Here is a 25,921-nt window from a genome sequence, read left to right on the forward strand (position 1 = left end):
TTAAACATTTGACCTTTCTACAAAATTCCACCTTTTCTCCACAATGTAACAACAATCACTTCAATTTACATTACTTACAGTCAATGGTCCACACACACACACACACACACACACACACACACACACACACACACACACACACACACACACACACACACACACACACACACACACACACACACACACACACACACACACACAGGTTAGTGTGGAGGTCCTGAAGAGAAAACATAAATCCTCAGGATGTCAAAAGGAGAAAAGAAGAATAAATGAGGTCCAGGTGAGACGTTCAGGTGCAGTGGTCCCTCAGCATGCGTCCTCCTCGTGCTACCAGAGACTTCAGACGTCCTTTCGTCTCCTAATTCAACAATCTTCCAGTGAAACTTATCAAAAGTCCAAATCAGCTCTTCTGCCTCTTGCTCTGACTTCCAGGGTGATAAAGTCCATCTAAAATAGAACTGATCTATTTTTTCACTGTTAATACTCAGACTATGTCTCTGTGGTCTCCAGGTGCACAGCATTAACCCCGCCCCCTTTTCTTCAGTCTAACGTTGTTGTGATTGGTTAGACTCTAACCAATCACAACAACAGACAGCAACAGGAACCAATGAAAATGACAGAACACATGAAAACGTCACCAGGCAGATTCACACATTGATATAGGTTCTATGTTGTATATTTATATGTTTAACCCTTTATTTTACCAACAGCTCCACTCAGATTTACACCAAAGTTATAAAATATTCAGGAAACAAATGTTGAAGGGTTTGGAGTTCAGTATAGAAGGGTTTGGAATGAAATATTCACAGTTGAACAACATTAAAGAAAAACGTTTAGAATAAAAACACAATATATGAATAACTGTGTGTGTGTGTGTGTGTGTGTGTGTGTGTGTGTGTGTGTGTGTGTGTGTGTGTGTGTGTGTGTGTGTGTGTGTGTGTGTGTGTGTGTGTGTGTGTGTGTGTGTGTGTGTGTGTGTGTGTGTGTGTGTGTGTGTGTGTGTGTGTGTGTTTGAGTGTGTTGTGATCCAGATGTTGGAGGACAGAGATGGACTGAGCTCTGCAGCATGTTAGTGATCAGCATGTTGATGAGACTCTTCTCCTCCTGGTGGCTTCAGCTGTTTGGACTTTACATTTCTAAACTCTTCCAGTCTGAACCTTCTTCAGTCTCAATGACTTCAACATCAAACTTTGTCCTCTAATCTCACTTCTTTCTCTCTTTATTCAGGTTGAGGGGCTGCAGGTTTTCAGAGATCAGCTGTTCTTCTGTGGCCTCAGCTCTGAAGTCCAACCCCTCCCACCTGAAACATCTGAAACATCTGGACCTGAGTTACAACGAGCTGCAGGATTCAGGAGTTGAGCAGCTGTGTGGTTTTCTGGAGAGTCCACTCTGTAGTCTGGAGACTCTGAGGTCAGACTCCATGTTTGAGTTTGTGTGCAGTGAAAGTTGTGTTGACACTAAAGGTCAGACATCAGGCTGATATGAGATGATCCACACTGAGGATCTCCATGAGAAACTGAGACTTCTTCTCTGGGCTTTAGTCCTGTGACTGTGGCAGAGCCGTGTGGAGCTCCACATTTCAAAGCTTGGTAGAAGAAGCAAGGTGCTGCAGTGGAGAATTCTCCATCAACTGGGGCTGCAACTAACTATTATTATAATAATCGATTAATCAGTGATTATTTTAAGATTAATAGATTAATGGGATAAAAAACAAAAACATTTCAAATTGTAGGACCAGTTGATATTGAACAAACCAAACTAAATATGTTCTGGTTATTTAAAAACACACAATTGAACCAGTACAAAGATGTATACAATATATATATCCATATATACATGTATATAAGATGTATACAAGGTAATTATTAAATCAGATTTAATGTACTTCAGGGACAACATACAGTCCAGTTTCATCTTGAGTGGACCAGACTGGTACAATATTACTATAATAACCTTTAAATTTACACTTCAAAGTTTTTCTGTTGTTGTCACAGTGGATGTAATGAAATTATCAATATTTTTACAAGATCAAAGAGTTTGTACTGAAAATGACAACAATCTCAACATAAAGTCAATTTTAATGAAACATTGTGGTGCAAAATACAAAGAAATGTGAAAAAGAAAGTTGTGTAAATCCTCTATAAGCTCCTGCTTGGTGGGACCAGATTAGAGACTCTGGTCAGTTTGGGCCTCATGTTCTCTGCTGGAAAGGGAAAGTGAAACTAAAGGAGAGCAGCTCCACAGAGCAGCACTGGGCTGCAGGGAGGCGGCCAGAATTCACCTCTCAAACTAACCTCCTGACACCACAATGTCTGAATATTACAATAATCAGCTCCAGACCAAGTATTCTGGTCCTTTCAGTGTCGCTCAGCTTGAAATTTAGCAGGAGAACCTGTCTGTTGTCCTCGTCGGGCAGGTTGTCCTCATTAAGGTGTGTTAACAGGTAAATATGTGTCCGTCCACAGTGACGTGTCCAGTACAGGGTGGAGCTCTGACCTGGTCCTCAGAGGTTCTACTGTATCTGAAGAACTGTGTGTGTGTGTGTGTGTGTGTGTGTGTGTGTGTGTGTGTGTGTGTGTGTGTGTGTGTGTGTGTGTGTGTGTGTGTGTGTGTGTGTGTGTGTGTGTGTGTGTGTGTGTGTGTGTGTGTGTGTGTGTGTGTGTGTGTGTGTGTGTGTGTGTGTGTGTGTGTGTGTTGTGATCCAGATGTTGGAGGACAGAGATGGACTGAGCTCTGCAGCATGTTAGTGATCAGCATGTTGATGAGACTCTTCTCCTCCTGGTGGCTTCAGCTGTTTGGACTTTACATTTCTAAACTCTTCCAGTCTGAACCTTCTTCAGTCTCAATGACTTCAACATCAAACTTTGTCCTCTAATCTCACTTCTTTCTCTCTTTATTCAGGTTGGAGGACTGCAGGTTGTCAGAGATCAGCTGTTCTTCTGTGGCCTCAGTTCTGAAGTCCAACAACTCCCTCCTGAAACATCTGAAACATCTGGACCTGAGTTACAACCAGCTGCAGGATTCAGGAGTTGAGCAGCTGTGTGGTTTTCTGGAGAGTCCACTCTGTAGTCTGGAGACTCTGAGGTCAGACTCCATGTTTGAGTTTGTGTGCAGTGAAAGTTGTGTTGACACTAAAGGTCAGACATCAGGCTGATATGAGATGATCCACACTGAGGATCTCCATGAGAAACTGAGACTTCTTCTCTGGGCTTTAGTCCTGTGACTGTGGCAGAGCCGTGTGGAGCTCCACATTTCAAAGCTTGGTAGAAGAAGCAAGGTGCTGCAGTGGAGAATTCTCCATCAACTGGGGCTGCAACTAACTATTATTATAATAATCGATTAATCAGTGATTATTTTTAGATTAATAGATTAATGGGATAAAAAACTAAAACATTTCAAATTGTAGGACCAGTTGATATTGAACAAACCAAACACTAAATATGTTCTGGTTATTTAAAAGCACATAACTTAACCAGTACAAAGATGTATACAATATATATCCATATATACATGTATATAAGATGTATACAAGATAATTATTCAATCAGATATAATGTACTTTAGGGACCACATACAGTCCAGTTTCATCCTGAGTGGACCAGACTGGTAAAATATTACTATAATAACCTTTAAATATACACTTCAAAGTTTGTCTTTGTTGTTGTCACAGTGGATGTAATGAAATTATTTATATATTTACAAGATCAAAGAGTTTGTACTGAAAATGACAACAATCTCAACATAAAGTCAATTTTAATGAAACATTGTGGTGCAAAATAGAAAGAAATGTGAAAAAGAAAGTTGTGTAAATCCTCTATAAGCTCCTTGCTTGGTGGGACCAGATTAGAGCCTCTGGTCAGTTTGGGCCTCATGTTCTCTGCTGGAAAGGGAAAGTGAAACTAAAGGAGAGCAGCTCCACAGAGCAGCACTGGGCTGCAGGGAGGCGGCCAGAATTCACCTCTCAAACTAACCTCCTGACACCACAATGTCTGAATATTACAATAATCAGGTCCAGACCAAGTATTCTGGTCCTTTCAGTGTCGCTCAGCTTGAGATTTAGCAGGAGAACCTGTCTGTTGTCCTCGTCAGGCAGGTTGTCCTCATTAAGGTGTGTTAACAGGTAAATATGTGTCCGTCCACAGTGACGTGTCCAGTACAGGGTGGAGCTCTGACCTGGTCCTCAGAGGTTCTACTGTATCTGAAGAACTGTGTGTGTGTGTGTGTGTGTGTGTGTGTGTGTGTGTGTGTGTGTGTGTGTGTGTGTGTGTGTGTGTGTGTGTGTGTGTGTGTGTGTGTGTGTGTGTGTGTGTGTGTGTGTGTGTGTGTGTGTGTGTGTGTGTGTGTGTTGTGATCCAGATGTTGGAGGACAGAGATGGACTGAGCTCTGCAGCATGTTAGTGATCAGCATGTTGATGAGACTCTTCTCCTCCTGGTGGCTTCAGCTGTTTGGACTTTACATTTCTAAACTCTTCCAGTCTGAACCTTCTTCAGTCTCAATGACTTCAACATCAAACTTTGTCCTCTAATCTCACTTCTTTCTCTCTTTATTCAGGTTAGAGCTCTGCAGGTTGTCAGAGATCAGCTGTTCTTCTGTGGCCTCAGCTCTGAAGTCCAACCCCTCCCTCCTGAAACATCTGAAACATCTGAACCTGAGTGAGAACGAGCTGCAGGATTCAGGAGTTGAGCAGCTGTGTGGTTTTCTGGAGAGTCCACTCTGTAGTCTGGAGACTCTGGGGTCAGTTGACTGTCTGTTACTGTTGTAGAAGGAGAAATGTTTGTGAGCAGCTGTGATGTGAGACTCTGATCCTGCAGTGAGAGATGGACTGAGCTCAGCAGCTTGTTACTGATGTGTGTGGACATGAGGAGGAGTGGCAATGTTGTGCTGACATGTGGAGGATGAGTGTGATGAAGATCCACAACAACAGAACAGCTCATTGATCAGGACACAGTAATGTGGAGCTGTTCATTTCTCCATCAACACATCTGATTGGTTCTCCTCATTCATTCTGCTGCTTTCTCTCTTTATCCAGGTTGAGGTTCTGCAGTTTGTCAGAGATCAGCTGTTCTTCTGTGGCCTCAGCTCTGAAGTCCAACCCCTCCCACCTGAAGGAGCTCGACCTGCGTATCAACAACCTTCAGGATCCAGATGTGCAGCAGCTGGTTGGTCTTCAGCAGAGTCCAGACTGCAGCCTGCAGACTCTCAGGTCAGTAGATGTTGGAGTGAGTCCATGCTGCTTCCAGCAGGTTTCTACTAAACACAGTTAGTGTGAGAACAAAGATCCAGAGTTTGACTGCTCAGTGAGGCTGTGAGAGGAGAACGCTGAGCAGCTTCAGGATTGGACAGCAGAGGACAGTGTCAGCCAATCAGAGGAGCCTCAGGCTTGTTGTGTTGGTCTGACAGTGGTGGTCCTTCATGAGCTCTGAGCTGCTGCTGTGGACAGGACTGAAGTCCTGGCTGCTCCACAGAGACTCTCCTCATCACCTCTCATCTCTCTCATCTCTCTGCAGCTGGAGGTAGAGCAGAGAGGACGCTGTGTGTCCTGAAGATCCACTGAGGAGAGCAGAGCTTCATCCAGCAGTGAGCGACAGAGGAACCACCAGAAGATCAGCTGAGTGTCAGTGGTGCAGTGTGAAGAGCTGTGAGAGTCCAGCATCGAACCAGGATTCCTCTGGATGTGATGCAGAACCGTCACTGTGTGGACTGAACCTCCTCTTCCTCTTCCTCTTCCTCTTCCTACTCCACCTCCTCCTCCTCCTCCTCTTCCTCTTCCTCCTCCTCGGGCCTGCTCCTCCTCCTCTTCCTCTTCCTCCTCCTCTTCCTCTTCCTCCTCCTTGGGCCTGCTCCTCCTCCTCCTATTTCTCCTCCTTCTCCTCTTCCTCCTCCTCCTCCTCGCCACTGGAGAAATTCACCATTGGTCACGTGACCCCCACCAGGGGGTCCACGGCAACCTCTCCCTGGAAGCTGCATCCCTGCACCTCACCACCAGGGGGATCCACCAACTCCATCCACAGCCGTAGAAAACGCCCCGGAAACTCTGAAGCCAACCCCGCTCTGATTGGCCAAGGCCATGGTGAGCACAGCAGGGAGCCGGACCATGATGCGCCGGTATAAAAGTCCCACCTGCGAAGACACACCGTCTCCAAGACGGATTCACGTCCATCCAGACGCAGGACTTCGTATGGAGACACAAGGAGCCGCGTGTTAACTCACGTGGACCGGCCCAGAACTTTTTAACTCCCTTCTCTCTCTCCCCCTCCTTCACTAATCCGCCGCCGCTCGTGTTATCTGATCAGATAAGCTCACACACACACAGTCACATTTAGCAGCCAAACTGCTATCTGGTGCTGCTGAACCACATCCACATCCATCACCAGAGTTCTAACTGCATGTCTCGTTAGAATTCCGGCGCTCAGAACCGGGCCAACAAAGTCCACCAGTCTTTTCGGGAGTAGGTGAGACCGCGTCGTTCCGAGACCCCCCTTGCGCATACTCGCGCGACGGGCATCTTGTTTATCTGGTCGCTAAGCAACTGCTGCGTCCCCAGAAAGAGCGAATCAAACGCCTCTAGTGGTCATGTGGTTCATTGCAATTCCTCTTGACATCCACCTGGTGGACACATCAGGCCATTGCGCTCTCCCTCTCTGTGCCGTCGTCACGGTCACCACATTGACCCGCCAACGTCTGCCTCCCTCTGGTGGACATTCAAGGTCATTACACCCATTCCATTCATCACTCCAGGCCAGACACACACACACACACACACACACACACACACACTCACACACACACTCTTTGTACATAGTGTTTGCTGTTTAATAGATTAGATCTCCGTGTTAGATGTCGTTTGCTACTTGAATGTGTTGATTTATGAGATGATTTCAGAATTATTTATGAAATTAATACATTTTGTTATTAAACCCCTGTTAGCTGAATTGAACGATTCTTGGTGATAATTGTGTATTTATTGTTGACAGTTCACTGGTTTGTAACAGTCTGTGCTTGGATCTCACACCTCCCCTTTTATTTTTATTTAAGATTGTTATATTTTTTCACAGATATATTAACTAACTTAAATAAACCTTTATGCAAACGAGACTGATATTTTGGTATTAGCTATTTCCAGTTTATCTGGTGGTGCCCCCCATTTTCATTATTAATAAATAAAAAACAAATTTTAACTTTTAAATTAACTTTTAAGTAATTACTCGATTACTTTAGGAGTTGTTGATGAGTAAATGACCGTTTACGTCCATTAATAATATATATTTTTCATACAATTACTTCCAGTGATTTAATACTTTCAGTAATTTAATGCCATTAACCAACCATAAATCCCAACACCCTGAAACAGATATTAACCAGGTGTGAAAGGCCCAGAAAGACCTGATTAGACACACAAGCTGAAGAGGCTCTGACAGAACTCACTCAGAAACCTGAGTCACTTCTCTGACAAAACAAACTCCTCCACTTCTTATCATCTTCTTATCATTCTTATCATCCTGTCTTCTATCAGCTGTTCTTGTGATGATGTCATGGTTCTGAAAGAGTTCTGCTTCTGCTCCTGTATCCATAGCAACTGCGGATGCAGCTTCAAATAGTCACTCTATTTCATCACAGGCTCTAATACTCTTCTGTAATCACCAGTTGGTCTGAGCTTCTTAAAAAACATCTCCAACATTGTGTTTACAGTCTGTGGCAGACAGAAGAACCAGACAGGAGGTAAAGCTGTGCTTAGCTGAGTGAATTCATTCTATGATGCAACAGTTACCATGGCAACATGGCAAGAGCTCCTTTCGGACATCAAAGTGATGTCATCAGTCTCAGTATCTCCTCCATGACGCAAAGAACCAAATGAGAAGTGTTGAAATGTTGAAGTGTTGAAGTGATAGAAAAGCTGCAGTGAGAGTCCTGACAGGAACCAGCAGGAGAGATCACATCACTACAATATGAGCTTCTCTTCATTGGCTTCCTGTTCAATCTACAATAGAATTTAAAATCCTTCTTTAACCTCTAAAGCTCTTAACAACCAGGCTCCATCCTATCTTAAAGAGCTCTTAGTCCCATATTACCCACAAGAACACTTGGTTCCTCCATTTCAGACACAAGTTGTCCTCAATCAACTTCAACACTTGAACTTTGGTTTAAAATGTGTTTCTTTGATATTTTGAGATTCAGGAATTATGTCACCAATGAGCCTGAAATATATGTTTGGAGGTTTTCAGGAAAACTGGAGCAGCTGGAGAAAACCCAGGAGGGACAAGGAGAACATACAAATTCCAAGCCGGCCCTGACTTGAAGTGTAGAAATGCTCCAAACCTGCACCTTTATGACTCACTGGCATCCTTTAGCTTCTTTGTTGGTCTAGGAGGATGATTCTCGCTTAGGGTGTGAGAGGTCATGGGTTCAATTCCTGGCAGAGCCCTTTGGTCATCAACCATGATTCTTTGTGTTTAATTTCAAAAGAGTCTTTGACTTTGTGTGTGAGAATCACATCCAAGCAATAGGCTGCTACAACTTCTGTTAATGAGTCTGCTAACCATTTCTAAACAATAGAAAAAAAACTGCAAAAATATGTCCTATACAAAGCAGATGGGACAGGCTCCTCATGGAAGAGATCAAAGGGGATCAGCGTCTGTTGCCATGGAGACATTGAGAACAAAGGAGAGTAGGACACACTATTTCATCTGGTCCTGGCCTGCTGCTCCTGTTGCTCACTGGTTGGTATCAAAGTGAAAATAGTTAGTTTTTTTTAATTAAAGTGAACATGACAGTGGAATGGGAATCGTTTTTTTTTTATTAAAAATGAAAATCAAGGTGGAAATGTGATTTTCTATCAAATTAAAGTGACTATAAAAGTGAGAATAGGAGTTTTTTCAAATTAAAGTGACTATCACAGTGAAAATGGGAGTTCTTTTTCAAATTAAAGTGATGCCCAAAATATGTAAAAATCATCATCCTCCACTATGAGCAGTTAAAAAACAAATAAAGCTCCAGATGGATCAGAACTTCTGGAGTGAAACATAAAGTACTTCAGGAAAGGAGGAGAACGCCGCCACTAGAAGTAGAGATATTTTCAGGATTGTTACGTTACGTTATGGAACGAACACTGAAGTTAACCCATAAGTGGAGTATGGACATGATTGTGTGTTCATCTGTGGTCTGGTGGGGAGTGTGTGTGTTGCCTTCAGGGGCAATGGAAAATAAAACCACTGCATGTAAGAAACACTAAACAATAAAAACACTTCTGGTTAAGATCACAGCAACTTATAACACAACATATAAACCAAATATGCAGCAAAATCATTTAAATGTGATTAAAAAGCTGTCAACAATGAAGCTGTCCCATGAAGACAAAGTCTTGACTAGTTTCCTGCTGCTGGTTGATCCATGATGCAGAAGATTTGGATGAATGACTGATGGTTTCTTTGTAGGTTTCACATCTTGTTTTGCTCTTGTATAGAAAACATTTCCAATCACATTCAACACAAATATTGGAAGAAAGAAAGTAGATGTTTTCACTTACGTGAGCCGGGGAGCTCAGCTGGTCAAAGTGTGGTGCTAATAACACCAAGATCATGGGTTCAATCCCCATACTGGGGGCAGGAAGATGACGCAAAGGTATAAATTCTGACCCGTGAAGAAGCACCACCATTCCAAGACGAAAGTGGGAATGGGAGTTCTTTTTTAATGAAAATCAAGGTGAAAATATGATTTTCTATCTAATTAAAGTGACTATGAAAGTGATAATAGGAGTTCCCCCTTCACCTCCAGAGGAAAATAGAGAGTGAGCTACCAGCAGCTTCTCCCTGTGGAAGGGATTCAAGGGTCCAGGGTTCAAGTCCCTGTTCAGGCTGTTTGTGGGAACAAACTTGAAACTGAGCAGGATGACAATTGCAGCAACACATCATCAGTAGGATAAAACTAACCTGTCTCTTGATGGTCTACATCAGGGTGTCCAAACTGGGTGCTGGTGTCCTGCATGTTTTAGTTCTCTGCCTGCTTCAGCATACCTGAATCTAATGATGATGTCATCACCAAGGTTGTGAAAAAGAACATTAATGAGCCTTTCATTACAAAGTGGATGGGAGAGTCACCGGATGGAGATCAACGGAGATCAAAGCCGGAGGACAACTTTGATCTGAGCATCTCCATGGCAAAAGGCACTGATCTTCTTTGATCTGATATGAGATCAGCATTGGAACCATTGACACACTGAGATCAAAGGAAATCAGCTTTGTAGAGTTGTAATGTGCTCGTACTCATCCTTACATTTTACTAGAAATTTGTCTTCAATCACCTTTTCTCCATCCACACCCTCTACCTGAACCTTTACATGTTTATTTATTTTTCATTTTCCAGATATCATGATTTTTGTTTTACCGAGATTTAATGAATTAGATTTCATTTCTCTGACTGTATCTAGTATGTCGTTGAGTTTTTCTAGGATTTGGGAGAATTGTGGGTCTGTAGTTTTTGAAGTGTGTCTGTTTTCAATAACAGTATCCTTACTGGAAGCCTGTTGAATAATACTATGTAGAACCTTCTATGTACTGATGACATCATCTTTATTGTTTTCTGGTACTTTCTTAAAATAATTCTTCTTACATTTTCTCATCATATGAGTGAACTTATTTTTACATTTCTTGTATTTATTTTCCATCTCCTTTGTTCTACATTAATTGGATTCTCTATGTCATGTATTCTTCTTCTTAGATGCATTATTTAAGCCCTTTGTCATCTATTAAATATCTTTATATTTCAGTTTCTCTTGTATTTATAAATGAGTTCCCAGTCATCTGATTGTACCTCAATAACTAGTTTTTCCAGGGATTCCTCTCTTCTGACTCATGTGTACTGATATCTATCTGTTGTCTGTTTTAATGTTTCTGTGGTTTGTATTGTAAATAGTAAAAAAACAAAACAAACAGACATGAAATCACTGATATCATTACTAATACACCACTTACTTTGATATTATCTATAACATGTATAAATATATCATCACTAAAGGTTGCACAATGAGAAGTAGTCCTGCTGGAATTCAAATAAAACTCCATTGTATTTATGAAATCTTCCACCTGGCTGGCTGCTGTAACAGAATCTGACAGGCACCACCGTCTATGGGACACTAGGTGGAGCTGTTCCGTTCATTAAATGAGTCTATGTTAGAACTTGGTGCTCTGTATGTGCAATTCATGATGATATTTGAGTTTTTTCTCCATCAATATGTTTAGAGTGATCCATTCAAAGACATGTTCCACCACTGTTGATATTTGAGTATGAGTACTCTGCAATATCAGAGCTGATACTGAGAACTGTTACCAGTGCATTCCTGGTTGAAACTGAATGATAAATGTTGCAAATAATTAGAATTCAGTTATAATTCTATTCTATTCTATTGTATTTTTCTTTCTATTTTATGTGAAGCACTTTGTGTTGCAATTGTTCTGTGTCTGAAAAGTGCTCTGTAAATAAAGTTTGATTTGATTAAAGAAAATGTGTCTTGTCTTTGTATACTTCATATAGTCTTGAGTCTGCTTTTAAATTCAGTAGCTCTTATTTCTCTAACTCATAGAGCAGAGGTCTCCAGTCCTGGTCCTGAGGACCCCTGCCCTGCATGTTCTAGTTCCTCCTTGCTTCAGCAGACCTGAATCTAATGATGATGTCATCACCAAGGCTGTGACATAGCCCTATAACGAGCCTTTCATTGAAATCAGGTGTGTTGAAACTGGGAGGAGCTAAACCTGGAGGACCAGGGGGGTTGGAGACCTCTGATCTAAACAATGGCAACATCAATAGTGATTCTGTAGAAGCCCTCCAAAGTTGAATTCTTACCTTTCAGTGAATTCTGTCAGAAAAAAAAGGCGACATTACAAATGATGAACATAAACATTAATATCAACAAGAGTTTTTCCCCTCAAGAAAAAACAGTTGAGAGTTGATAGAAAATGAGGAATGTTGATAAAAACCACCCAACGTTTGAGGTTCAGCATTTCACATTCAAATTAATAAAAAATTACTCGTTTAGAGGTCTGGAATAAAAATGCTTCTTTTATTAAAACTTATTCAAATGTTGTCTAATAATACAAATACTTGGAAAAAACGTCTCCTCTCGCCCCCTCTCCTGCGCACACAAAGCCGCTCCTCCACCCAACAAAACAAGCTCCTGACTCCAGGAGCACACCTGGAAGGAAGGAGGGAGGGAGGGAGAGAGAAAGGACGGGAGGGAAGGAGGGAGGGAGAGGGAAGGGGAGAGGGGTAGAGGGCGCCGGTGCATATCTGTCCCGGCCCAGAGTGGGGATATGGAGTCAGTCCGGCTGAGATCCGGCTGGGATGGAACCCGTAGCAACCAGGTTTGGAGACGGAGGCATTGCTAACTGAGCCGGCTGTCAGGCGCACCTGGTGCCGAGCGGCATAGGCCACACGCTGCTGGTCAGATGGCATGACAGTGTGGTGTTCAGCTTCTCACTGCACTCTGGAATATTAATACTTGGATGACACAATCTAGGATTTCCCAGCAGAGGCTCCATGATATTGTTTGTGAGATTGCAGGATTCCAGAGCTCAGCTTTACTTCTTAGATTACATCAACACAACAACGCTTGCTGTGTGTCTCTGTGTTTAAGGTTGGTTTTGCTTTTGTGCCGTCATTTTTGTGGGGATGACATCGACTATCAAGACTAAAAGCATTGAATACAGTCTTCTTCACTTTTACATTCTGTCTGCTTTTCACATTTCATATCATTTCACTGTAGATTTCACAGAATACTGAAGGACGGGGACTCAGGAATTTGGTCTCAACAGCTGATCAAGGTAAGATCAAAGGAGTCTTTTTGAAGATGAAAGTGACAGAAACTTTCAAAGATACCAACTACCTTAGTGATGACATGTTGGATTGATTTTGCAGGCTTCAACATGAGGTGGAGGAGGAAGAGGTGTAGTTTGGAGTCAGACCAGCAGACAGGATTGTTAAAACACTCCAGGCTTCAACATGGACATGATGGTTGCAGTCTGTCCCTCCCTCGTCTTCACACTGATTGCTCTTCTTCATTCAAAACCTCCACCTCCCTTCAGACCCATTTGTCCCGACAGCTTGGAGAGTTGGTGACACAAAGGGAATTTCTGTCATTTACTGCTCTCTTGTGCCATTCTAGAGTTTTTACTTCAGAGAAGCAGTATTTTCAGCATCTTGGCACCACTTCAGGAAGTTCAAAGTCGTTGCATGTGTATTCAGAAACTTCAGCTTCAGGACAAACATTGATTCCACTTTTTGCTCCTCATAGACCCAGAAAACCTGCTGCACATCCCCTGAGGATTTTAAAAGTGAAGTGTTCAATCAGCAGCCCAGCACACTCTAGAGGGTGAGACCTCTGCAGATTATCTGGAGCCTCTGGATGAGGATCCACAGGAGTTGTCTCAAGACATAAAGGACACGTTTGTCCTTCTCTTCTTAAAGTTGGAAAACACTTTCAATGGGCCCAACAAATGTATTGATGAACTAGTTGATGAGTTCCTGTTCATCTCCTCCAGGTCATCAGGTCCAGTTCTACAGGATGTGGTCCAGTTATACATTCACATACGTTTACATACAAAGTAAAAGACAGGGGATGTAGCTCAGTGGTAGAGTGCATGCTTTGCATGTATAAGGACCTGGGTTCAATCCCCAGCATCTCCAAGCTTTATGTCTGACATCAACAGCAGCAAGTAGATTAATAGTGAGTTCCACTTTGTTCACACTGCAGGTCTTCATCATCAATTCTCATTTCTTACCAGGATCCTGTTGTTTTGCTTGATCATTTCCAATGTGAGCTGCCATGTGAACCTATTTTTTTTTTCTTCACCTGGATCCTGACCACACGCTCCATCCGCTTGCTGACCTGAACCTCGCTTCTGCTCTCCCCCTTCACAAGAAGCTCCTGATCACTCCCCGATCACACTGCGGATTCCCCCGTGTTTGCAGGCCGGAGGTTAACTCAGGTTTTCTTCCATCTGGGACGCCAGAGAAACGCCCGCGGACACAAATCGAGGGATTTTAACCTGCCACCGAAGCACGCTTCACCCTCGTTCAACCAAGCAAGGCTTAGAGTCTGGGCAGGAAGTAGAAAAAGCTGATTTTATTATTGCTGTGTGTTTATTGTTGTGCTTGAAACTCCGGGACGCCGATCCCTTGTTTCCCAGCAGTTTGTGTTGCACAGGAATCATGGAGCCTCCCCCTCCTCACCTCTAATCTGCCTGAACGGCTGATCTGGGCTCTGTGCGGAAGATGAGGTGGTCGTACCTGTGCACTCAGTCAGACTCCACTCCTCTCTCTCTCTCTCTCTCTCTCTCTCTCTCTCTCTCTCTCTCTCTCTCTCTCTCTCTCTCTCTCTCTCTCTCTCTCTCTCTCTCTCAGCTGTTCCCGATCATCTCATTTCACTGCATCCCTGGGAACGTGTGTAGTTCACTGCCGCTGGGATTTCTCAGCTACGTGAAGCCCGGTGCGCTCCAGCAGGTCTAACGAGCCGTGCACGGAGCCCAGTGACGTCACACTATCCCAGGCTGAGCGCACCAAACGCCTCTAATGGATGTGTAGGTAATTACACCCATTCCCCTCTCTGAATCACTGAAAGTCGATGCTTTCACCAACGTGGGCCGGTTAGCTCAGTTGGTCAGAGTGTGGTGCTAATAACACCAAGGTCATGGGTTCAATCCCCATACTGGCCAAATGAAGCTTCATGAAACACTGACTTAATTTTCTGATGGCGCTTTCTCCTCAACAAACATTTAAAACACACTTCATTGCCAGTGCTTCAGGATCTATCTTCAAACCAACAGTGCCATCTGGTGGTGAGAAAATTAAGAACATGGTTCTTAAGGCTTCATTTAGCATAACTACTTGTGAGTTTCTCCACCTGTCACACAGGAGGCTGGGGTTCACCTTCCTGATGGAGTTAAGGGATTGTTGTGGTGGATTGCTCATACTGCATGAGCAAGGCACCACTATTATAAATGGCTGTATTGTAATTATCAGTTGCATTGACTTGGAATCAAACCCAGGCCTCCAGTGTGACAGGGGACAACTCTACCACTGAAGCACCAATGCTGACACATCAGATCAGACCGTCTCCATTTTAAATGTCAAAGAGAACTTGTCCTCATGGCAGTAAGCCATGTATTAAAATGAATCCTGATGGAGACACACAAGCTTCAGAGGCTCTGACAGAACTCACTCACAAACCTGAAAAGTGCTTCAGGTCAAATGGACCATAAAGTTACAAATCCTCCAATAGCAGTTGAACCTTCAGTTTCATTTCTTCAAGGTCGGCCATGACTAATGTTTTCATTTACTTTGGTCAGGATGTGGTCATTCCAGGAGCTCTGTCAAGGTTGTCAGGAGTCCTGATCTCCTGACTTATTTAGGACAATCAGTCGAGTCTTTTAGCTTCTTGAACACGTCGGCTCGTTTGTTTAGGAGTATGATTCTCACTTTGGGTCATTAGTATGAAAATTTATGGAAACAAATCATGTGACTTTGCTTTCCCCTCGTCTCCCTCGTGACAGGCGGGGATACTCTCCACTATACTAACGAGGACGTTGTTTCTCAGATATTATGAGAACCATCATCCATAAAAACTCTGGACTTCACTTGGTACCAATAGATTGAAGGCAGAGGCAAGTAGGAGAGCTGAGAGTGCTGCAGCTCCCCCTGTAGGATGGTATATGAACTGCATATCTTTCACTTCAAAGGTCTAGAAATCAGTGTGTTCACCACTGCAAGTCAACAGATAGAACCAAACCTTTGCGTTCTAGTGAGGAGTCAGTCTTCTCTTGTATTGATATTAGTACTGTGACGGGCTGAGTTGTAAGAAACAATCCTTGATGAGTCAGAAAATGAATCACTTTTCCAGCCATTTAAATTAGTTTTTCTTAATATTGTGTGCAATATGTGGACATTTTCTTAAGAAATCGTTGACAAAAGACATTATCAGGGACATTGCGAATGCCACACAGATGACTGAATAAAGAATAATAAAATAGTTTAGACTTTTTGTGTTTTCTCCTTTGTATATATGCTTTATGGAGTACTTCATATTTCAATTCAGTTGTACCGTTGACATCTCAGAGCTGCGGTAGAAGATCTATTGACGTTCCCCTGGTGTAAATCTATGTGTTCCAGCAGAACAAGAACCAAAACAGAAAAATAATGAAGAGCAGATGTGAAATGAATAATGGCCACTAACACAGAATAAGACCAAAGAAAAGATCAAATGGAAAAGGAGCAATATAATAAACACTATACAATATATAAATACAATACTAAATTAAACGGCCATATCCTAAATTAAACTAAAGTAATAGTATATACAGTTAAAATGATAACTGTGAAAGTAAATCCTATGTATCACATGGTAGAACACTACAACAATAGGTATGACATGTTGGCTTATAAAAGAAGTCATTCAAGAAAAAGCATTTTTAACTGATTTGTAATATAAACATACTTCAGCCCTGTATACCAGAATACAAGATATTTTCTGGTAGTGGTGAATTAAACCAGATGGTGAAGTGATGAATTGGTGAATTAAAACAGATGAAGTGGTGAATTGATCCTGAAGTGGTGAATTCAACCACTGTCTGAAAACAAAGCTCCGCCCAACATGGGGCTCGACTCACAACCCTGAGATTAAGAGTCTCATACTCTACCGACTGCGCTAGCCAGGCTACTTGTTCTGTGATCATGGAAGGTTCACTGTAATATCCTACACATGAGACGACCACTGCTCACTGTGGCTGGCTCACATTGTAGAAACTCCATTGTTGTCAGTGTGTCTGCTGCTGTTGTGTAAAAGTAACACTTTTCTTCAACAGACAAGTTGTTGTCACTTGGAACCTTGTGATGTAAATGGGGTCCAAACCGACCCGTTAACATGAGACTGGGTTGTGAAAGCTCACACAGGAGGAGGGTGAAGAAAAGATCTATTGCATCAATTGGCCGGGAATCGAACCCTCCTGAGTGGCAGGAGAGAATTCTACCACTGAACCACCAATGCTTAAACTTCAGCTCATTCCAGCCAGGAAATGTGAAGCGTTCCACCTTCAGTGCTCCATGAACCCTTCCCCCACAGTTTGAGTGATTCTCACTGTCACTGAGTGAAACTGAACCAAACTGTGACCGGACACTTTTTGTCTCCTGCTGGAAAATAAGAGTCAAACTGTCAATAGTAAGAGAAACATGAAAATCTGCCAACTAAATGGACAAAGCTCAGATCCTGAGAGGAGCTGAAGTCAACATTCTTTACACCTTTTTTCATTGTCATGTCGCGTCTCTTCACTTTTGCACTGAAGTGGACGTAGCTTCTACGTCACCAGATAACATCTACAACATGAGCAAACTGAGTGAACTGAGGCGAATACTGAAGTACTGAAGTACTGAACTGAACTGTACAGACACATTTTGTACAGTGGAAACGGGGCTGAACAGTCACGAGTCACATGGACACTCGGGTGCAGGAGGAGGCGCAGGATGAGGCGCAGGGCTTGTGCAGGAGGAGGTGCAGGATGAGGTTCAGGAGGAAGCACAGGAGGAGGCGCAGGATTGTGCAGGATGGGGTGGAGGAGGAGACGCAGGATGTGTGCAGGAGAAGGCGCAGGATGAGGCGCAGGACGTGTGTAGGGGTAGGCGTAGGAGTTTGTGCAGGCTGTGTGCAGGAGGAGGTGCAGAAGGAGGTGCAGGAAGAGGTGCAGAAGGAGGCAAAGAAGGAGGTGCAGTAGGACGTGCAGGAGGAGGCGTAGGAGGAGACACAGGATGTGTGCAGGAGGAGGCTCAAGAAGAGGTGCAGGATGAGGTGCAGGATGAAGTGCAGGAGGAGGCACAGAAGGAGGCGAAGAAGGAGGCACAGGAGGAGGTGCAGGATGAGACACAGGAATGCTGCAGGAGGAGGTGTAAGAGGAGGTTGCGGAGGAGGTGTAGGAGAAGGTGCAGGAGAAGGCGCATGCTGTGTAGAGGAAGAGATGCAGGACGAGGAAAAGGATGTGTGCAGGAGGAGGCGTAGGAAGAGGTGCAGGATGTGTGCAGGAGGAGGAGCAGGGGAGGAGGAGGCAAAGAATGAGGCACAGAAAGAGGTGCAGAAAGGGTGCATGAGGTGATGCAGAAGGAAGCTCAGGATGTGTGCAGGAAAAAGTGCAGGAAGAGGCGCAAGATGTGTGCAGGAGGAGGCGCAGGAGGATTTGCAGGGTGTGTGAAGGTGGAGGCGCAGGTGGAAGCGTAGGAGGAGGTGCAGGATTGTGCAGGAGGAGGTGCAGGAGGAGGCGCAGGATTGTGCAGGAGGAGGTGCAAGAGGAGGAGCAGGAGATGAAACAGGAGGAGGTGCAGGAGGAGGCACAGGTGGAGGTAAAGAAGGAGGTGCAGGAAAAGGTGCAGGAAGAGGCGCAGGATGTGTGCAGGAAGATGCACAGGAGGAGGTGCAGGAGGAGGCACAGGGGGAGGGACAGGAGGTGCAGGATGTGTGCAGGAAGATGCACAGGAGGAGGTGCAAGAGGAGGCACAGGGGGAGGGACAGGAGGAGGCGCAGGATGTGGAAAAGCTGGATTTGGACCATAGATGTGAAATGTTGTTAATAGAAGTGATGTTTGAATCACCACAGATGAAAATGTTCTTGTTTGTTCTTTTGCTTCCAACACAAGTTGAATCAATCAATGATTAGAAAGACTGAAGGTCCAGAACCTCCTGGAATAAAGACTCATTAAGTTACAGATCAAAGTGTGTCTCACTCTTTGATCTAAAACTTTAACAAGCACATCAACTTCCTGGAAATCCAGGCACTTCAAGGTGCAGTGGTGGAACCACTTGTGAAAAGAAGGTCCTGGAACAAGACAGAACAATGGTTCTATGATTGGGACAGTCATTGATTGGTGCATGGGCTGGGAATTGAACCCGGGACTCTTGAGTGGGAGGAAAGAATTGTAGCATTGAAGCACCGAGGCCTTAAACAGAAGAAACAATGAAGAGAACTTCTGGACAAAACTAATGAAGATTTGGTTGAATTGCTGCAGTTCTGATTCGAAGCAGGAGGACAGAAGGACAGTTTGGTGGACACATTAGTTCTTTCATTCAGGAGGAGCAGGAGGATGGGTTCGAAGACGAATAGGAGGAGCAGGAGGAAGAGGAAGAGCAGGTGTCGTCCTCTCGGCCACAACAACATGATTCAGGAAAGATTTACATCAGGATTATCCCACTTTATTGTCTTTTGAGGAGACCAGGGTTCAATTCCTCAGAGGGCAGTGTAAGGTTCTCTGTGTGTGGTTCCTGATAACCCTCAGGTTCAGATCAGAAACGTCCTTTCAGGACAGACGTTCTTCCCAATCAGTCCCTCTCAGGTCACAAAGTGTTTGCCAAGGTGAGTGTCCATGTGACTCGTGACTGTTCAGCCCCGTTTCCACTGTACAAAATGTGTCTGTACAGTTCAGTTCAGTACTTCAGTACTTCAGTACTTCAGTACTCGCCTCAGTTCACTCAGTTTGCTCATGTTGTAGATGTTATCTGGTGACGTAGAAGCTACGTCCACTTCAGTGCAAAAGTGAAGAGACGCAACATGACAATGAAAAAAGGTGTAAAGAATGTTGACTTCAGCTCCTCTCAGGATCTGAGCTTTGTCCATTTAGTTGGCAGATTTCCATGTTTCTCTTACTATTGACAGTTTGACTCTTATTTTCCAGCAGGAGACAAAAAGTGTCCAGTCACAGTTTGGTTCAGTTTCACTCAGTGACAGTGAGAATCACTCAAACTGTGGGGGAGGGGTTCATGGAGCACTGAAGGTGGAACGCTTCACATTTCCTGGCTGGAATGAGCTGAAGTTTAAGCATTGGTGGTTCAGTGGTAGAATTCTCTCCTGCCACTCAGGAGGGTTCGATTCCCAGCCAATTGATGCAATAGATCTTTTCTTCACCCTCCTCCTGTGTGAGCTTTCACAACCCAGTCTCATGTTAACGGGTCGGTTTGGACCCCATTTACATCACAAGGTTCCAAGTGACAACAACTTGTCTGTTGAAGAAAAGTGTTACTTTTACACCACAGCAGCAGACACACTGACAAACAATGGAGTTTCTACAATGAGCCAGCCACAGTGAGCAGTGGTCGTCTCATGTGTAGGATATTACAGTGAACCTTCCATGACCACAGAGCAGGTAGCCTGGCTAGCTCAGTCGGTAGAGCATGAGACTCTTAATCTCTGGGTCGTGGGTTCGAGCCCCACGTTGGCCGGAGCTCAGTTTTCCGACAGTGGTGTCCTCAAGGACAGAAGACTTGTGATCTGAAGGTTGCAGGTCACAAGTCCTACAATTGAGAGGTCACCACTGTTGGTCCAGAGTGTGATCTTTGACCCCCATCACCTCCTTAGGAGCTTCATCGTGTCACCAACTCCTTCATACCGTATCACTTTGTTCTTCATTTTAATTTGAAAAAAAAAAAAAAAATGCTCTTTCACTATTCACACTTGGGTGTGAGAGATGTGTGTCATCAGCCATGGCTGAACGTCATTGACCTTCTCTCCTTTGTTTCCCACTCTGCTTTACTTTTTAATCTTTATCTGACCAGTGGCCTGAACTAGGAACCCTGATCAACATATCCAGGATCTCTCTGTTTCCTGGGTTGACTGATCCTGATCACCGTTACTACCAAGCAGGTTATCAACTCTCTGGTTCAACCCAGACCTACGTGTGCGCGTTCACATGAAAGGGGCGGAGTTTGCAGTGTCTGACCAATCACACACAGAGAAACTCTGCAGAGCAGTTTACAGATTACTGAAGGAGCAGTTAATCTCTGAGATTATGAAGAATTAAAACACACCCAGCAGCTAAAAGCAACACTGCTGCTGCAGCCAAAGCCAGAATATTCCTGACTTGTTAATGCTGACTTTTTTACTTTGTGTGTGCGCGTGTGTGTGTGTGTGTGTGTGAATGTGTGTGTGTGTGTTTTTAGGATCCCTAAGTCTGACTGGCTGTTCAAACAGGAGTGTGTGTCTGCCAGTATATGAGTGTGTGATATGTTGACAGTTGGATTGTGATGTGGTGTTTTTAAGAAAGTACCAAAAAACAATAAAGACCATGTCAGCAGTACATAGAAGGTTCTACATAGTATCATTCAACAGGCTTCCAGTAAGGATACTGTTATTGAAAACAGACACACTTCACAAACTACAGACCCACAATTCTCCCAAATCCTAGAAAAACTCTTCAACGACATACTAGATACATTCAGAGAAATGAAATCTAATTCATTAAATCTAGGTCAAACCAAAATCATGATATTTGGAAAATATGAAATAAATAAACAGGTAAAGGTTCAAGTAGAGAGTGTAAATAGAGAAAAGGTGATTGAAGACAAATTTCTAGAAAAATGTAAGGATGAGTACGAGCACATTACAACTCTACAAAGCTGATTTCCTTTGATCTGAGCGTCTCCATGGCTCCAGTGCTGATCTCCTATCAGATCAAAGGAGATCAGTGCCTTTTGCCATGGAGATGCTCAGATCCAAGATTTCCTCCGGCTTTGATCTCCGTTGATCTCCATCCGGTGCCTCTCCCATCCACTTTGTGATGAAAGGCTCATTGTTGTTCTTTTTCACAACCTTGGTGATGACGTCATCATTAGATTCAGGTATGCTGAAGCAGGCAGAGAACTAAAACATGCAGGACACCAGCACTCTCTGACCCAGTTTGGACACCCTGTCGTAGACCATCAAGAGACAGCTTAGTTTTATCCTACTGATGACGTGTTGCTGCAATAGTCATCTTGCTCAGTTTCAAGTTTTTTCCCACAGACACCAGAGCACTCTGTAACAGGATTTGACAGATAGTGACGGGGCGCGGCCAGCAGGGGTCAGCAGCGAGGCTGACTTGCTCTTTGACCGTGTGACTGTGGTGACCAAATCCAGGGGACGTATTACATTGGTTATTGATGTAGCTTAAAGAGGTGGAACAGATTAAACATTCAGATGAAACAATCAGCAAATAAAAGTCAAATGAAGAAAACGTAAAAGGGCTTATTAGTCAATGATATCAGTGATTTCATGTCTGTTTGTTTTTTTACTATTTCCAATAAAAAACACAGAAAGATTAAAAGAGACAACAGATGGATATCATTACAAATGAGTCAGAAGAGAGGAATCCCTGGATAAACTAGTTATTGAGGTACAATCGGATGACTGGGAACTCATTTATAAAGGAAAAGACGCCCTGTCACTATGAGTGTACAATCAAACAATACAAGAGAAAGTGAAATATGGATCTGGACTCTGGGAGCAGTGGGCGGAGCTGAGGTTGCACCGTGAGAGAGAGCGAGAGAGAGAGAGAGAGAGAGAGAGAGAGAGTGGACCAAGATAGAGACTGAGACTGAGTTTTACACTCGGACTTGGACTTGGAGTGGAGTGGATTAGTCTGGAGGCCCAGGCACATGACCACCTCAGCTTCCACTCAGAGCCTAGACCAGCTGTTCAGATTTGGACACTTGGAGCTGAGAAGGGGGAGGCTCCATGATTCCTGTTCATGCAGAGGTTTTATTTCCCTTTGGCACTGAAGGCAACACATTCACTAGCCACCAGTCCACAGATGAAAACACAAAATCATATGTGTACACAGAAAGTCCAGTTAAGATGGAGACGGGTTGTGAATGACAGATGCTACTGGTACAGTATGAGAGTCTGACTGCTTTCAAAAGGTCCAGTGATCATACAAGCGTATCAGTCACTCTCATACTTTCTCATGGTTCTATTGATAATGAGAAGCAACAACACAACACTACTGCTTGGACATGTTTGCTGGATCACATCATGGATGATGGATGGATGGATGGATGGATGGATGGATGGATGGATGGATGGCTGATGGATGTAATATACAGACATGACTTATGTTCACTCTGGAGGTGAGGGCTGATGTTCCCTTCCACAGGGAGAAGCTGCTGGTAGCTCACTCTCTATGTTCCTCTGGAGGTGAGGGGGGAACTCCTGTTCTCACTTTCATTGTCACTTTAATTTGAAAAAAACATATATTCTATTTTCACCAAGATGTTAGTGAGTTAGTTTTACCAGTAAATGGCTGCTCCATCCTCACTTCTCACACACACACAACAGCCGGCCCTCCTGGGAGTCGTTTGGAGGGTGATAATTTATTTACACATGTTATAGATAATATCAAAGTAAGTGGTGTATTAGTCAATGATATCAGTGATTTCATGTCTGTTTGTTTTAGTTTTATTACTGTTTACAATAAAAACCACAGAAACATTAAAACAGACAATAGGTAGATGTAATCACAAATGAGTCAGAACAGAGCAGTCCCTGGAAAAATGAGTTATTGAGGTACAGTCAGATGACTGGGAACTCATTTATAAATACAAGAGAAAGTGAAATATAAAGATGTTTAATGGATGACAAAGGGCTTAATAATGGAGAAGAATACATGACATAGAGAATCCAATAAATGATGAACGAAGGAGATGGAAAATAAATACAAGAAATGTAAAACAAAGTTCACTCATGATGAGAAAATGTAAGAAGAATTCTTTTAAGAAAGTACCAGAAAACAATAAAGACCATGTCAGCAGTACATAGAAGGTTCTAAATAGTATCATTCAACAGGCTTCCAGTAAGGATACTGTCATTGAAAACAGACACACTTCACAAACTACAGACCCACAATTCTCCCAAATCCTAGAAAAACTCTTCAACGACATACTAGATACATTCAGAGAAATGAACTCTTATTCATTAAATCTAGGTCAAACCAAAATCATGATATTTGGAAAATATGAAATAAATAAACAGGTAAAGGTTCAAGTAGAGGGTGTAGATAGAGAAAATGTGATTGAAGATGTGGGACAAAGTGTAATTTTGGTCAGGAGATGCTTGGGGAACTCATGCAGGCAGGTGGGGGCAGCTAGGGATCCTTGCGGGTCCATATCGGAGCGTGCCTTGTTGAGCGCAGCATGTTGAAGCGGTGTCTCCTGTTTTGCAGGTGAGCAATAATTATAAGCAAAGCAGCTTCTTGTAAAGTTCATTTTAGACATTTTACACGTCCCCTGTTGTGTGAGATATATCGGAGCGTGCCTTGTTGAGCGCAGCATGTTGAAGCGGTGTCTCCTGTTTTGCAGTGCTATTATTGTGGCTAATAAAAGAAAGGAAACTTCACTCTGCCGGGCTCATTCATCCAACCTTTTGTGCTACATTTGGGGGCTCGTCCGGGATGGATGGAGCCTGTTGAGAGTGTTTTCTCCGGACTCTTTGTCGGATAACTCCACCGCTGACGGTCCGCGCATTCAGAAGGGAGGCGTGGCCACGCAGCACACGGCACGAGCAAGATGAGCCTGGAAGAGTCAGCAGAGCACCTTGCGCAGTAGCTATGGACCCTGAAGCTGGGTGAGCTCAAAGAGGTGTGTGTGCAGGCCAAAGTAGACTATGGAAGAGCAGCAAACAGGCGGACAGTGATATCAACCATTATGGAGTCAATAGACAAGGCCATGGAAGAGGAGGAAGACGAGGTGGCTAAACAATATTTGGATACTTTGCTAATGCTTTCCAAGGCAAGTCCAGCTGAAACTAATTCTACAGTAAAGGAACTACTTCAGGAAAGCAACCAAGCACCTGTAACTGAAGGACAAAGGCTGAGTGATAAAGTCAGTTTACTACAAAATGTGCCCTCAGTCCAGACAAGCACCAGTCTGCCCGCGAACAGATTACAAGAAGTCACAATAAGAAGAGAATTTAAAATCAGTGGACAGATTGGGGAAAAAAGACAAAAAGGTAAGCTTTCCTTTACAAACTTAATGCACCAAATCGAGAGAGGCTTATCAAAGGGGCATAGTGAAGATGAAGTTGTGGAGGCTGTAGTAAAAGCCATCAGCCCAGGCTTAAGTCTGCGAGACATGCTTGAAGTTAAAAGTGACCTCAGTCTGGTGCAGTTAAAGACAATATTAAAGGGTCACTTTAAAGAAGATAGTTCGATGGACTTGTATCACAAGCTTGTAAACGTCACTCAGGACAGCCGTGAATCTCCCCAGAACTTCCTCTTCAGAGCTATCGAGCTAAAAGAGCGACTTCTCCTTGCTGCAAAAGAATCGGGTTCAGATGATCAGTACAGTCCAGATGTGACACAAAGGAAGTTTCTAAGGTCTGTCAGCACAGGACTTGTCAGTGATCACATAAAGTTCCAGCTCAAGCCACATTTAGATGACACCACAGTGACAGATGAGACTCTCATTGAGAAGCTGAATGAAGCAGCGAGTGTAGAGTCAGAACGCCAGTCGAAACAGCGTAAAAATACTGTAAGTCGAGCTCCAAAAGTCAACGAGCTACAGACAGAAGCACAAGCAGGCTCAACTCAGAGTAGTTCCAGTTCAGAAATGAGAGTGGGGGTGCAGGACCAAAAAGACGTTATTAAACCAAAGACACGTAAAACTCAAGCACCTGACAACTCGAGAGATACTGAATTATATGAGACAGTGCACCTACTCAGAGAGGAAATGGCCGACATCAGGAAAAGTCTGCAGGGCCGCCAGCAACGTGCAACTCTGAGCCAAAAACGCACCCAACGCAGAGTCTGCGCAGCATGTGAAGACAGTGGACAGAGCGATCAATGTGAACATTGTTTCAAATGTGGATCTAAAGGACACTTTTCAAGGGGATGCAGAGGAGCTCGGGGAACAGGCAACCGACCAGAGACTGTAACTGTCCAACCCCACAAGGTGGCGCCAACCTCAAGGAAATCCTCTGAAACAGACAGTAAGGTGCAAGAGCTGCTATTAGATAGAATAAGACGACTTGAAGCTCAGTTACAAAACAGCAACAGTACACACCAAGGGGTGGGTGCCACACCAATTCCATGACCTCACGTCGTCAGGCTAAGCTGCATGCACTTATTGGTAAGAAGTGTCTAGTTGACTGTTGTT

The 25,921-nt window shown here is 43.6% G+C and overlaps 1 protein-coding gene across 2 annotated transcripts in view; it reads left to right on the plus strand.

Annotated features, from left to right (window-relative positions):
• LOC308120877 (NACHT, LRR and PYD domains-containing protein 12-like) overlaps positions 1 to 7,089 on the plus strand; it is a 344,912-nt gene extending 337,823 nt beyond the window's left edge. The window contains exons 14-18 of one of the 2 annotated variants that reach the window (XM_080481770.1): positions 1,228 to 1,410; positions 2,902 to 3,084; positions 4,553 to 4,735; positions 5,031 to 5,204; positions 5,509 to 7,089. In XM_080481770.1, coding sequence (XP_080337896.1) covers positions 1,228 to 1,410; positions 2,902 to 3,084; positions 4,553 to 4,735; positions 5,031 to 5,204; positions 5,509 to 5,518 — 733 coding nt within the window. In that variant the 3' untranslated portion in view covers positions 5,519 to 7,089. Of the gene's footprint in view, positions 1 to 1,227; positions 1,411 to 2,901; positions 3,085 to 4,552; positions 4,736 to 5,030; positions 5,209 to 5,508 lie in introns of both variants that reach the window. The other variant, XM_080481771.1, reaches the window with a different exon arrangement.
• The last annotated feature ends 18,832 nt before the right edge of the window (positions 7,090 to 25,921 follow it).

The sequence above is a fragment of the Lipophrys pholis genome (assembly GCF_963383615.2).
Source record: "Lipophrys pholis genome assembly, chromosome: 15".
NCBI classification, from domain to species: domain Eukaryota; kingdom Metazoa; phylum Chordata; class Actinopteri; order Blenniiformes; family Blenniidae; genus Lipophrys; species Lipophrys pholis.